Source organism: Lepidochelys kempii, chromosome 4 (genome assembly GCF_965140265.1).
Source record: "Lepidochelys kempii isolate rLepKem1 chromosome 4, rLepKem1.hap2, whole genome shotgun sequence".
In the NCBI taxonomy this organism is placed as follows: domain Eukaryota; kingdom Metazoa; phylum Chordata; order Testudines; family Cheloniidae; genus Lepidochelys; species Lepidochelys kempii.
The window spans coordinates 55,268,277-55,281,552 of record NC_133259.1 but is presented as its reverse complement, the minus strand read 5'-3'; the positions used below and the strand labels follow the sequence as shown (position 1 = coordinate 55,281,552).

General features: G+C 39.9%; 1 protein-coding gene across 1 annotated transcript in view; it reads right to left on the bottom strand.

Annotated features, from left to right (window-relative positions):
• The window catches only part of EDNRA (endothelin receptor type A), a 40,177-nt gene that overhangs the window by 24,236 nt on the left and 2,665 nt on the right, over positions 1 to 13,276 (bottom strand). Inside the window, exon 2 of the mRNA XM_073341301.1 lies at positions 12,137 to 12,616. Coding sequence (XP_073197402.1) covers positions 12,137 to 12,538 — 402 coding nt within the window. The 5' untranslated portion in view covers positions 12,539 to 12,616. The remainder of the gene's footprint in view (positions 1 to 12,136; positions 12,617 to 13,276) is intronic.

Genomic DNA, 13,276 nt, shown 5'->3' with positions numbered 1-13,276 from the left:
CTGGAGAGGTTAGAATATAAGTTTGGTTTCACTTGCTATTATACTAAAGGCATGATTCTACAGAGTGCTGAGCACTTCACCTTCCCCAGGAAATGCTCAGCACTTTCAGGTGTGATCTGTAAAGCAGCATACTTGTATTTAACCAAACCACAGCAGACAAAATGCTGTCATCTTTCCAATGGTTTCCCACTTTGATGAAAACATACACTCTATGTACCAACTGCTGATATCCTAACTAGGATTTGTGCTTGAACCATTGTAAAGAATAATGAATGATAGGATGATGTTTCACCAGCAAGTTATTGATCAGTTCCTCTGATTCCAGCTGAACTTACAGAATATATTTAACAAACTACAAGCCCGAGTTTTGTAAAGGGATCATTATGTGCACAAGAAATACACTCTACCTACACTCCCATCTATTAAACAGGGAGGGGTGGAGTCTGGCTCCCACTCATTATACTCTGAGTAGCCCAGTTAACTTCTTGATGACCACTTTACTACAGCCAGCAAGAATCTATTCTATATGGACTGGCAGTACTCCAACAAATATTTGCCAGGTGTATATTTGGGTTTTTTCAATAACCCTTCGCTTGGCTGAGGCCTTTGATTCATTTCAGAGGCCACAGAACAGCTGCTAGAGATGGAAGGGCCTAATCTGTAAAATTTCGATTTCCAATGCCCCACAAGATAATTGCCCAGCCAGTTATGGAGACATGGCTCCAGCTGCAAAATTCAGATCTAGGTTTTGATTCCAGATGCTCAGTATTTGGATCTGGGCCAAATAACTATTGCTTTCAATTCCTACTGCTGAAGGTAGGATTTGAAGTGGCACTGTCAAGGGGAAAGGCTTTGCATGCTGTTATCAATCCCCTTAGCCATCCAAACATTTATTTACCATTATAGTTAACACTTAAGAGTCAGTAGAAAGAAAGTCAGTTGTTCTTTTATTTGCACTGTATATGGCGCCAGCATATTTCAAGCAATGGAAACGTATGTGCACTTTGTAGTGACTATCTGAAACTCTGCTACTACAAAGAAAATATTGGCATCAAAAAGAAAAGTCTTGTACTTGAAAAAGGTTCATTTAGTCACTGGTTTTCACAGTGAGACCCTGTCATAGTTGCAGCATGTACACTTCCTCCTGACACCCCAGGAATCTCTCCTTTCGCAAGATGAAAAGTATTTTATTCCTTTTGTTTTGTCCTTTCTATTTTTTCCTTAACTGAAGTAACACTAGTACTGAATCATTATACATCCCTTTTAAGTTGATTTTAATAAAAATCACTGGAATCAGAATTAATTTATTTCATTTTTCAGATTAATTTTGCAATTATTTTGGTGGGTAGTTTCCATTATTATTCAGCCCTGCTTATGCATTTATTGCTTTCCTTTGGATAAGGTGTCAGATTTTTCCTCTTCAAATATCTTTAGAATCAGTAGGTCTGATCCTGCTAGCACTTGCATTAGTTTTACACCACTGCAAGTCCAATGTCCTCTATTTTCCCATTAGGGTACAAGTAACTCCTAAAAACTTCAGTACAAATTACTTGTATCCTTTGCATGGGACTTTTGGACCCATTGATTTTAATGGAGTTACTTCTGATTTACATGGGCATGAGATAAAAATCAGACCCACTGAGCCTGATCTTCCACTGCCTTGCATGTTATATAGTCTGCGCACAGTGGATGTGTAATGCTACCTAATCAAAATGGCACTCAAAGGAACAAGACAGTGGAGAATCAGGCTCAGTATCTCTCCGGGTATTCTGACACTCCATAATACAGGCCACATCTCCAGCACAGGAACTATAGGGACACATCTACAGCACCACAGCTATGCCAGCATAACCCACTAGTGTCGACACAGCCTACAGCAACAGAAGGGATTTCCCTGTCACTGTTGGAACCACACCTCCCTGAGCGATGGTAGCTAGGTCAATGGAAGAATTCTTTCATTGCCATAGGTGAGTTTACACTGTGGTTATGACGGCACAGCTACAGCACTCAGGGGTGTGGATTTTTTTACCCTTGATTGCCATAGCTATGTCGACCTAAGTTTTAAGGCCCACCATCAAATGGATTCTGCTTTTGCAATACCATTAGTAAAGTCTCCAAGGTTTCAGGACAGGAGACTTCCCAAAAGAAACATGTTTTCCCCTTGTGCATTTCACAGCCACAGAGTAGTCTGTAAAATCAATCGATGGTGCAATTCCTTTGAGAGAACAGAGTGTCGTCAACAACATATTTTTACACTGAAATCAGAAACTGAGATGTCAAGGTTCTACTCTTGGTATTCAGAAAAATTGACCAACCAGCCACAACTTCCGAGCATCCCCCTCTCTTCTTACAACAGCCTCTCCACCCAGATTTTGGAGAATTGACGCAAACAAGGAAGAAGCGTTGAGAACATTCCACTGAAATGATTTTTAAATATCACCCGGTTGGTTTTACTTTGCTGTTCTTGCTATTTCTTAAGCACCATTAGTGAGCGAGCTGCTGTACGAAACACAGATAAAGACCCAGGCACCTAATCCAGGTCCCAAGCAACTAACAATCTAAGAGACAGAATGTTATAGTCCTCCTACATGTGTACACAACAGTACATATGCACATAGGAAAATCTTGAACCTAGAGCCAAGTACATGGGCTGCATTGGATACTCGATGTGAAATGGCTCTAAGCTGCTCTGTAGGTGCAGGTGGCCACCGCCACATCCCCAGAAAACCAGACATTCCAATATTTCTAGGAACAGCGTGGGCCTTCCCCTGCCGGTGTGACCTCATACACATGGTACATGTAAGGTTACACCACATGGAAGATGCCATTTTTCAGAGCATGCCAACCTGGACCTGACAGCATGACCTCGTGCTCTCTTGAAGCTAAGCTCTGTTTAACAGAGTGTGTGTGCTTTTTATGTAGCACACTTTCCCCTTACGCAGTAGAATTGCATAGGTTCCATGGCCAAAGGACCCTTTGTTGTTGTGGAGGTGGGGCTGGATTTGCCCCTTAGTGAAGATATCTAGATGGAGCTTTGTTAGGCATTGTACTCTCCAACGGCTGTACTTCTGGGACTGCAATCTGCTTATCGCAACTTGCTAATATGGCCCTCATTTTGAAAAAGTCTCAAAACCCTTGAAATGAACCATGCAACTTGAAGCAGAGCAATATGCATTTTTTGCTTGCAACTCTGCTGTTTGTATAGTACAAGAATATGATTTTGGCCCTTATTTCTCTCTTGCCCAAAACTGGATGGAAGGGGACAAACTAATATAAAATATCTTTAGCTCTTCAAGAGCCACAGTCCTGGTGTACCCTCCCCCGGTGAGGTTAGTGTTGGAGTATGGACGAGAGACAGGGAGTTAGTCTGGGACCCAAGCTATCCCAAGCCTCAATATTGCAGATACCCAGCCAGCTATGTGTTGGGACTCCCTCTACATGTCTCTCTGGTCCTCCACCAGCCACTTCTGGCCAGTGCTATCACTGGTTGTCTCCCCTTATGTTTTATAGGTCAGTCATTCTCAACCAGGAGTCCGGGAACCCCTCGGGGGCCCTGAGCAGGTTTCAGGGGGGCCACCAAGCAGGGCCAATGTTAGACTTGCTGGGGCCCAGGGCAGAAAGCCAAAGCCCCATCACATGGGACTGAGGCCCGGGTCTCTGTGTCCCACCCCCCAGGGCTGAAGCCGAAGTCTGAGCAATGTAGCTTTGCCAGGACTCCTGTGGAGTGGGGCCCCAGGCCATTTCCCTGCTTGCTGCCCCCTATAGCCAGCCATGGCTTTTATATGCAGAAAACGAGTCATTGTGGCACAGGTGGGCTGTGGAGTTTTCATAGCATGTTGATGGGGGCCTCAGAAAGAAAAAGGTTGAGAACCCCTGTTATAGGGAATCAGAAAGCATGGAGCTTCAAACAACACTAACTCTCCACAGTGCATATTGCAGTTCTTTGTGGGGAGCATATTGTTAGTTTTGCTCCTCCCTCCTATTCGATTTTCTGCGAGAACAATGGGCAATGCAATTTTTTTGTAAGGGGTGAAAGGTCCTGTGGAGAGGTAGGGAGTATCAGCAAGGCCATTTCATTTTCTCCCCTCTGCACTGTCCCATCACAGTTTTTTCTGCAGCTTTTACTCCCCTTTGTCCTGCTCAGCAGAGGTGGGAGTGAGCAACAGGGCCTCTGGCGATAATATCCTTGGATTCCTAGTTTTTTTCTTCCCGCTTAGGCAGTGAGATGTAACTATGGATGGGGCTGTACAGACCTCATTGTGAAGCAGAAGGGTTACATTTCACAGAGATGCTGAAAGCTCGGATAACGAATGCCTGGTTCTGAAGCAAACAGCAGGTAAAAGTTTTTGAGTTTGTCTTTAAAATTCTTGTACTATTATTTTACGAAGTCTGCGTAGTGGTAAAGCATTCCTTACAATTCTAGACATCTCCCTTGTGGTATTTTTGTTGTTTACACAGTATGATTAGTTGCTCTTTTTATTTGGTCTGTGGTGTTGGCAAACGTCCTCTTCTTTTGAGGTGTACTGTACTTCAAGTTGTGCTACTCTTCTTCAGAGGAATTATCTGTTAGGTATGGTTGTGTGCATGGTGGTTTGTTGAAAAGATTTTTTTCCCAATCCCTGGGCAAAGTGCCTCTTTTATTTTATTTCCAATTGTGTTGCCTTTTGTATGTTGCTAAAGGAGAGTGACAGTATTGCTAACCAACTACTGCAGAACTCCTGAACCCTGGATATGTGCAATCAGAACACTCCCTTGTTATCTGTCTATTTCAGCTGATTGAAGAAGGAATAGAGAGAACATTCTAAAACATTCTTGTTATACCTAGGGCACCTAGCTACTACAGTGATCAATGCACTGCAGATCCACAGACACCATATATTAGAAGGAAGGGCAGGGAGGAACTGGTTATGTGCTGGGTGAGGACAAGTTACCTCTCAAGGGGTTTCAATACTGCCTACTAGGTACAGCTGTGAGTAAGAGGTGATGCAGCTCTGCACCACCACAGGGGGAGCTCTGGTAGGGATTGTACTGCAGGAGGCAAAATCTCTTCCCCCAGCTCTTTGGAGTGCAGTGCAAAGGTACATGTTGTACTTTCTTTTAGGTTGCTATAATCTGCTTCCACAGTGCAAATGGGGAAGACAGGTACTTGTTTCTGTCTCTTCCTGGCCCCTGTTGACCCCATTTGGGGTGATTTGTGCCACCAGGTACGTTAGGATGGAGCAATTCCTGTATCCTCTCAGGACTGCTTTTATACCCAGCCATCGCATGTGGGCATCAGGAAGGGAAGACTCATTTTGCCCCTCCTCTCCCAGACACCCAGACTCAGAACATTCTTACCACTAATGTACTGAGTTCTGTGTAACTTGCAGGTACCAAGCCACTACTTCTTAAAATCACTGATCTGAACAGAGTGGAAGTTCAGATGCAATCTGTATGCAATCTACCCTTGAAGGAGCTAATACTTAATGGAAAACATGTATTCATAGAATCATAGAATCATAGAATATCAGGGTTGGAAGGGACCTCAGGAGGTCATCTAGTCCAACCCCCTGCTCAAAAGCAGGACCCATCCCCAATTAAATCATCCCAGCCAGGGCTTTGTCAAGTCTGACCTTAAAAACTTCTAAGGAAGGAGATTCCACCACCTCCCTAGGCAACGCATTCCAGTGTTTCAACACCCTCCTAGTGAAAAAGTTTTTCCTAATATCCAACCTAAACCTCCCCCACTGCAACTTGAGACCATTACTCCTTGTCCTGTCCTCTTCCACCACTGAGAATAGTCTAGAACCATCCTCTCTGGAACCACCTCTCAGGTAGTTGAAAGCAGCTATCAAATCTCCCCTCATTCTTCTCTTCCGCAGACTAAACAATCCCAGTTCCCTCAGCCTCTCCTCATAAGTCATGTGTTCCAGACCCCTAATCATTTTTGTTGCCCTTTGCTGGACTCTTTCCAATTTATCCACATCCTTCTTGTAGTGTGGGGCCCAAAAGTGGACACAGTACTCCAGATGAGGCCTCACCAATGTCGAATAGAGGGGGACAATCACGTCCCTCGATCTGCTCGCTATGCCCCTACTTATACATCCCAAAATGCCATTGGCCTTCTTGGCAACAAGGGCACACTGCTGACTCATATCCAGCTTCTCATCCATTGTCACCCCTAGGTCCTTTTCCGCAGAACTGCTGCCTAGCCATTCGGTCCCTAGTCTGTAGCTGTGCATTGGGTTCTTCCGTCCTAAGTGCAGGACTCTGCAATTATCCTTATTGAACCTCATCAGATTTCTTTTGGCCCAATCCTCCAATTTGTCTAGGTCCCTCTGTATCCTATCCCTGCCCTCCAGCGTATCTACCACTCCTCCCAGTTTAGTATCATCCGCAAATTTGCTGAGAGTGCAATCCACACCATCCTCCAGATCATTTATGAAGATATTGAACAAAACCGGCCCCAGGACCAACCCCTGGGGCACTCCACTTGACACCGGCTGCACATGGGCAAAATCCTGCTTTAAATTGGAGTTTCTCATCCGAGTATGGATGGTGGGGTTTAGATTTATGTTTGCAGTGGGCTTGGTTCTACACCCCTTTTGCACATGCAAGTCCTTTAGACTTCAGTGGATGCTACTTGCTTAGAAGGACGATAGGATCAGGTCCATTTTGTTTCATTATTATCCATATTAATTGTGATGGTAAAAAGAAACCCAGCTAAGTGTACCAAACTGTTAAACATTGTGACTTTTAATTAAATCCTTGTGCAGGAGGTGGGGATAGGTTAGTTTAGCTCCTCACCGCACATTCAGACTTTTTGCTGCCCAAAAATGCTAATGACTAGGAGTGCTGCAACATAAGACTTCGTTCAGCAGAAAGAAAAAGGCAGAGATTTCATGCAAATTTACCACAGGCTGGTCACATGCTATTTACCAGAGGCATGCCATTCACAATACTCCGCCTAATGCTACTCTACACGAACCGCTGAGGTTTGGGTTTGCTGGTGTGACTAGGATATGAACCTACCAACAGAAAACCTCAGTCCATAAAAGATAACACTCTTTTTTTTCATCTTGAGCACTGGAGATATATATCAGCTCTCTGGATTGGGGTCATTGACTTCACCACCAATGAAATGAATATGAAAAATACCCTGTTAATCAGATTTAAAGAAGAAAGGTACAGAAGGGGCCTGTTTGGCCTCAGTTATTTGTATGTAACCTAATGGTCCAGAGAGTTAAAACTATTAAATGTAAGGCAAGGAGTCATACATCAACCTTATTTCCTAGGTTAGATTTGAATGATTAGATCTTTGTTTTAAGTATACATTAAAAACACACACAGGGTGGAAGGTGAGCTCATGTTAAAATTGTAACTTAATGCTTTCCAGGGAAGCTGGGTTGCATTAGACTATTTAATTTATGTTTTAATCATAAATATTTATGAAATCCTATTTCAACCCCCATCAGATATTACTCAATCCTGAACACTTTGCCATATTTTACATGTTATGTTCACTGCTCCAGCAATTTTTTACAAAAAATAGTGATAGGTTTTTTTTATTCCCTTGCTGGATTCAAGTAACTCTCATGGACTTGTAGGCATCAGGAAGGGATCCCTTTGCAGGGAGATTTGGGCCCAAGCAGTGTAAACACAATAGAAATTTGATTAAAAACAAAACTAAAAGTTGTCTTAAGACCAGTGTTTCAGTCTGTTATGGCTCAGGCAAATTAGTGAATATTGCTAATGTCTAGAACATTTTTGTAAATCATTAGGGGGTAGCAGTCATGAGGAAAAGAGGTTATAGGGTAATAGTAGTTGGAGACAAAAAAGTCCTAGAAGATATTTGAGTCCATCTTCCTGACAAGGCAGGTTTAGAAAATAACTTAAATATAAAGGACCAGATCCTTAGCTGATATATGACTCCACTATGTCTGTTTGCAGTATTGCTTCACATTTAATTAGTTCAAACTGCGAATTACAGGAAGGATCTCAATTGGTAATATAGTGGTAGACTCTTCAAGAAGAGATAAAGGTTCAGATTGTAAGAGTAAATCCCATAATTTATTTCCTGGAAACCACTTTCTGGCATTTTGATTAGGTTTATGGAAAAATATACCCAAGTTCTGAATATATTCTTCACTTTTTATGATTGTGTGTGACTGGCAATTAGTAAATTTGCTGTATTTGAAATTTACATTTTATGACTATAATACATTTAGGTTAATTTATATTTTCATGATTTCATATACCTTATAAATGCAAAGAAACACAAAAGAAACAGATTTTGATACAGCAAACAATAATGAAATAACCTGCCCACAGAGGAAGCTTATTCTTAGGCCCAGTCAGTTAGTGTATGGTTTATGTCTTGAATCATGAAAATTTCTGTCTCTTATATATTTTTATCCTGTTACCTAACTGTGGAAGTCTTATTATCTAGATAAATGTTTCAACTCTGATGTCCAGGAAAGTTTGTCTGACTAAACAGTGCGGGATCTGTAACTTACAAAACATTTGAAATCATTTATACATAAACAATTGTGTTATATTAATTTGTAATGGAAACAATTAATACTATCTACAGCAGAAAACCGTTCTGGTGCCTCCAACTCAAACTGGTCTGGCTTTGCTGAAGTTTATATGGCTCAGCATGAAGCTGACTTCTGAAATATAGACACTTAAAATTTAGATCAAAACTGAGTGCAGAAAACCTTTAAACTGGTGTTTGACCCACGAGGAAGAAAGCAAACTTTGTTTCTCTGAATTCTGATTTTTCATTAAAAACCAGTCACATCCATTTCCAAGTTCCAATAATATTTTCAGCAGGTCCCAAAGAAGATGCCATGAGTTGCAGCTGTCAGAATGCAGTTAAATGCTGCTGTGGATTTTAGGATTCCTGTATGTCCTAAAGACAGAGCGTATTTTAAACTAAATTATAAAATAGAACATTTTTTTAGAAGTAGTTACTATTTAAAAACAACTCTTCCTTTGACTAGTAATATCACCATGTGTTTTTTAAGTCATGGAATGGTTTATATTAAAAATGTACTATAATAACATTAACGTTTGTTAGGGGAATTGCCAAAGTGCTCAGTTCTAATAAAAGCTTCTCAGCCAACTGACAGTACACTTCAGGGATAGAAATATATAATATATTATATTTCAAAAACTTATTCAGGTTGCAAAGTCAAGCACTCAAAAATTAAGAAGTAGGAGAATTTACTTTAATGCAACTTTAATTCTGCTCCCTGTGTGTATGAATTGAACACCGGTTGAAATCCTAGCTCCAGAAAAGTAAATAGCAAAACTCCCACTGACTTCAGTGGGGCCAGGATTTCAACTACAGTCTTTAATTACATGATTATATACTATTTTTTCCACAGTGCCAAAAGGGTATTTTGATAGGGTGAGTGAGGGCCATTTTGTTTGTATTCTGTGTGGCTGCTTTAGAATGATGCATGAGATACAGCAGGGCCAGCAAGCATGCATAGGGCCAGTGGAATATTCAGAGATATAGGGCGGGTAATATCTTTTATTGGACCAACTTCTGTTGGTGAGAGACACAGGCTTTCGAGCCAGGGAGAGCTCATCTCAGGTCTGAAGAGGAGCTCTGTGTGGCTCGAAAGCTAGTCTCTATCACCAACAGAAAGTTGGTCCAATAAAAGATATTACCTCACCCACCTTGTCCCTCCAATATCCTGGAACTGACATGGCTACACCTACACTGCACACAGTAATGGAATATTTAGAAAGTTAATGAACAAATCTCTAACAGGTTCTACGACGCATCTAAAAATGACAACTTTCTCTAGCTTGTAGCTTGACCACATTTCAATCGATTTTCATAAAACCGGCAAAATGTCCTCTCATCCAGGACTATCCTCCTCCCAAATTTCAAGTTCATGCTCTAAGTCAAGGAGGCGCTAGAGCTCTTTAAAAAATAGCTTGAGGAAAATTTTTAATATTATCAAAATTACCTCTAAGCTCATTCTCAAAACACCTGTACCACTTCTGCTGAAACTTTCCAGTAAAATTCCATCTCAGGCAAAAGCAGAACATAGAAAATATTCCAAGATGCACCATGGCAGTTCAACCAGAGAAAGACTAGAGATCATATAGGATGTAGTCCAGCCCATGGAAAAGAATGGGAGCATGAGGCACCTGAATTACATCTCCCATAAGGCACTAAAGCAGCTCAGGCAGATGTATATTAATGTCAAACTGACCCAAATCTAAACCTTTAGAGTCTATTCGATAAGCTAAAATATTTTGATTTGGGTCAGCTCAGCCTGAAACAAAATATTTCATTTTGATTTTCCCAATGGAAAATTGAACATTTTTGGAAAAGTTAAAATTTTGCCACAGAAGATTTTGATTTTTCAGAATTTGCACTTTCCATTGAAAAACAATTTTAATGGAAAATTTTCATCCACTGTAGTTGCTACCAGCTTCTAATACAACACATGTATTTTTATGACCACAACTTTGGCTTGATTCTGATCTCACTGGTTTAAAACCAGGATAATGCTATTAACTTATTAACCTCTAATCTATACCAGTGTAAGTGAGATCAGAAACAGGCCCTGTGTCTTATTTCATACATATACACATATATTTGATTAGTTTTATAAAAAAACAAAGTAGAATTTCTTATAGCCTTGTGGTATGTACAACTGTATTATAGTTCTGCCCCTAATTATAATTTATAGTATACATTTCTAGAGAGAGAGATTTTCAAAATCTGAGCTATTTTCTTTTTATTTTAAAACCCATTTTTAAGCCCTAATAGGCAAACATTTACTATATATTTTATTAATGAAAAAAGATATATATGTGAGTGTGAAAAAATCAGAAATTTGCCAAAAATCTTTGGAGGTTAAATTGTTTATTTTATAACAGTGGTTTTCAACCTATGGTTTATGGACAGTTGGGGGTTCACAGACTATGTCTAAGAGGTCCGTGAAAGGTTGTTGTTATCATAGAACAGTGGTTTTCAACCTGTGGTTGGCAGACCCCTGTGGGTCTGCAGGCTATGTCTGAGATTTCCAAAGGGGCCCACACCTCCATTCAAAAGTTTTTAGGGGTCCGCAAATGAAAAAAAGGTTGAAAGCCAGTATTTTATAATATTATGCCTTGTTTGAGGTCCTAGGGAAAGAATAGTCATAATAATCTCAGCAGTGTGTTTGCTTTCGAGACTCACAAGGCTAAAGTGAAAAAAACTTTACAAACATATTTCAAGGGTTTCTAAAACACATTCAGGCAAGTTTCAAGATCAGCCAAATATTTTGATCCCCATGAAAATAACCAAGGTACAATCCTGTTCTTGTTCACATCAACAGCAGCTATATTAGGTCCCACAGGAGTCTTTTGCTTAATTAAAAAAAATGTGTCTTTTAAAATCTATTTCTAATTGTAGTTCTGTCCTTCCAACCCACAGCATATATCAGTGAAGTCTAGATCTCTTTGGGCCCAGTATAATCATATGATATAATCATGCAAGTTTATGGTCAAATTTGGGCCAGTAAATGTACAATTCAATATAAAAAGTAGCCTTTTATGGGTTTGCTTATTATATATTAAATCAAGGCTGCACTGCGTAATTTAGTTACATTTAAAAGAATTGTTTATAATCCTTCATGTATTTTGACAAATCCGTCTGCCAAACAGTACTTAAACACTATTCTGATGTATAAGTGGCCTTAACAATCATAAACTGATTTGAGCCTCTGCCATGACTGAATGTTAAATTCAAGCCCTACCACTCAACTCTATTGACATTCTGGAAGGGCTAATAAATCATCACATAAAGACTGTGTAAATCATAGGAAATATTTTCTGTATAAACAAAGGAAGACTAGGATATGTTCCCCAAATGGTAGCTATCAATCTGATCCATAAAGAGAACAGCCGTCTTTTCAAAAGCTGCTCTCTTCATTTGTTTAATTCTGTCCTCAGCTAGTTGTCTGAAGGACACCATCCAAAACCTAAAAATGATGTCTTGACATTTGCTTTTGAACATAGACTGAGTTAAATTTCCCTTTCCTTTATAATTAATAAATAGAAAAGCAGTAATTAGAAACAAACACACTGATACGTTGTCACCCTGTTAAAGAACAGCAGTTAAAGTGTACCCGTTGCTGCTTCCTACCTTATATACATTGATAGGAATATCAATGACAATATAGATAAGATCTCCTAGTGCCAGGCTAGCTATCAGCGCATTGGGGCCATTCCTCATACACTTGTTCTGGTAAATGATCCTCAGCAAAGTTGCATTCCCAACCAATCCAACGATGAAAATAATACAAGCTATCACTGTGTTAACATATTTGAAAGTGTCAACAATTTTAGTCCGTTGGGAGCAATAGTTTGTTTTGTTGGGTACCATGGGTCGGCTAGTAGTAAGGAGTAAGCTGGGCTCTATTCCAGAGTACGTGGTCAAATAGTTTCCAGAATCACTCAGATTGGTGTAATATCTGTCAGAACTGTCGCTGAGGACACATCCAGTGACAAGCAGTAGCAAGGAGACTCTTAAACAAAAGGTTTCCATCCTAAAGTCTTGAATAGCAGGTACATTCAATGAAATAGTTCTTTCAATATTTCAGTGTGATCCTTCTCACTTCTTCACCTATATGGAGAAACAAAACATAAACAAAACACAGATTAACAATTATCTTATTTCTCATTTCAAAAGAAGTGCTTGTTCAGCTTGTTTTTTATACTAGTTAAGCTATCTTGAATAATAGATTACAAAATGAGACAGAAAATCCCCATGGCATCTGAGGGGTAGTGCTAAAGAAATCCTGCCATATCACAAAAGTGTGTAGGAGTATTTGTCTATATAAGGGATAAAGCATTCCAGACAACAAGTGATGGATAAGAGTTTTGTCACAAGACTTAAGCTTCCCAGTTGAGTAAATCAGCATGGGGTGTCTTGGCAGCATTACTGATACTTTAATCAAAAGAAAATTTAAATTTTTCCATAGCTGGAGTTCTGCTAAATAACAAAGCCACAACCCTAAATTCATAAATTCTATTTAAGGCCAGAATGTATTGTTATTATTATTTGTTTTAATATTTGTTGGTGTACTGCAAAAATCATGCTATAGACCTATTTTTCTTTGCCATAATAATTAGCTGGCTTTTAAAATTTAAAAGCCCTGAATATATCATTTTCAAGTCCAGTTCATGAATAAGTAGTTCATTTAGTGCCAGATCCAAAGCCCTCAGAAGTAAATGGAGAGACTCATATTGACTTCAGTAGGCTTTGGATCAGGCCCTTAATGCT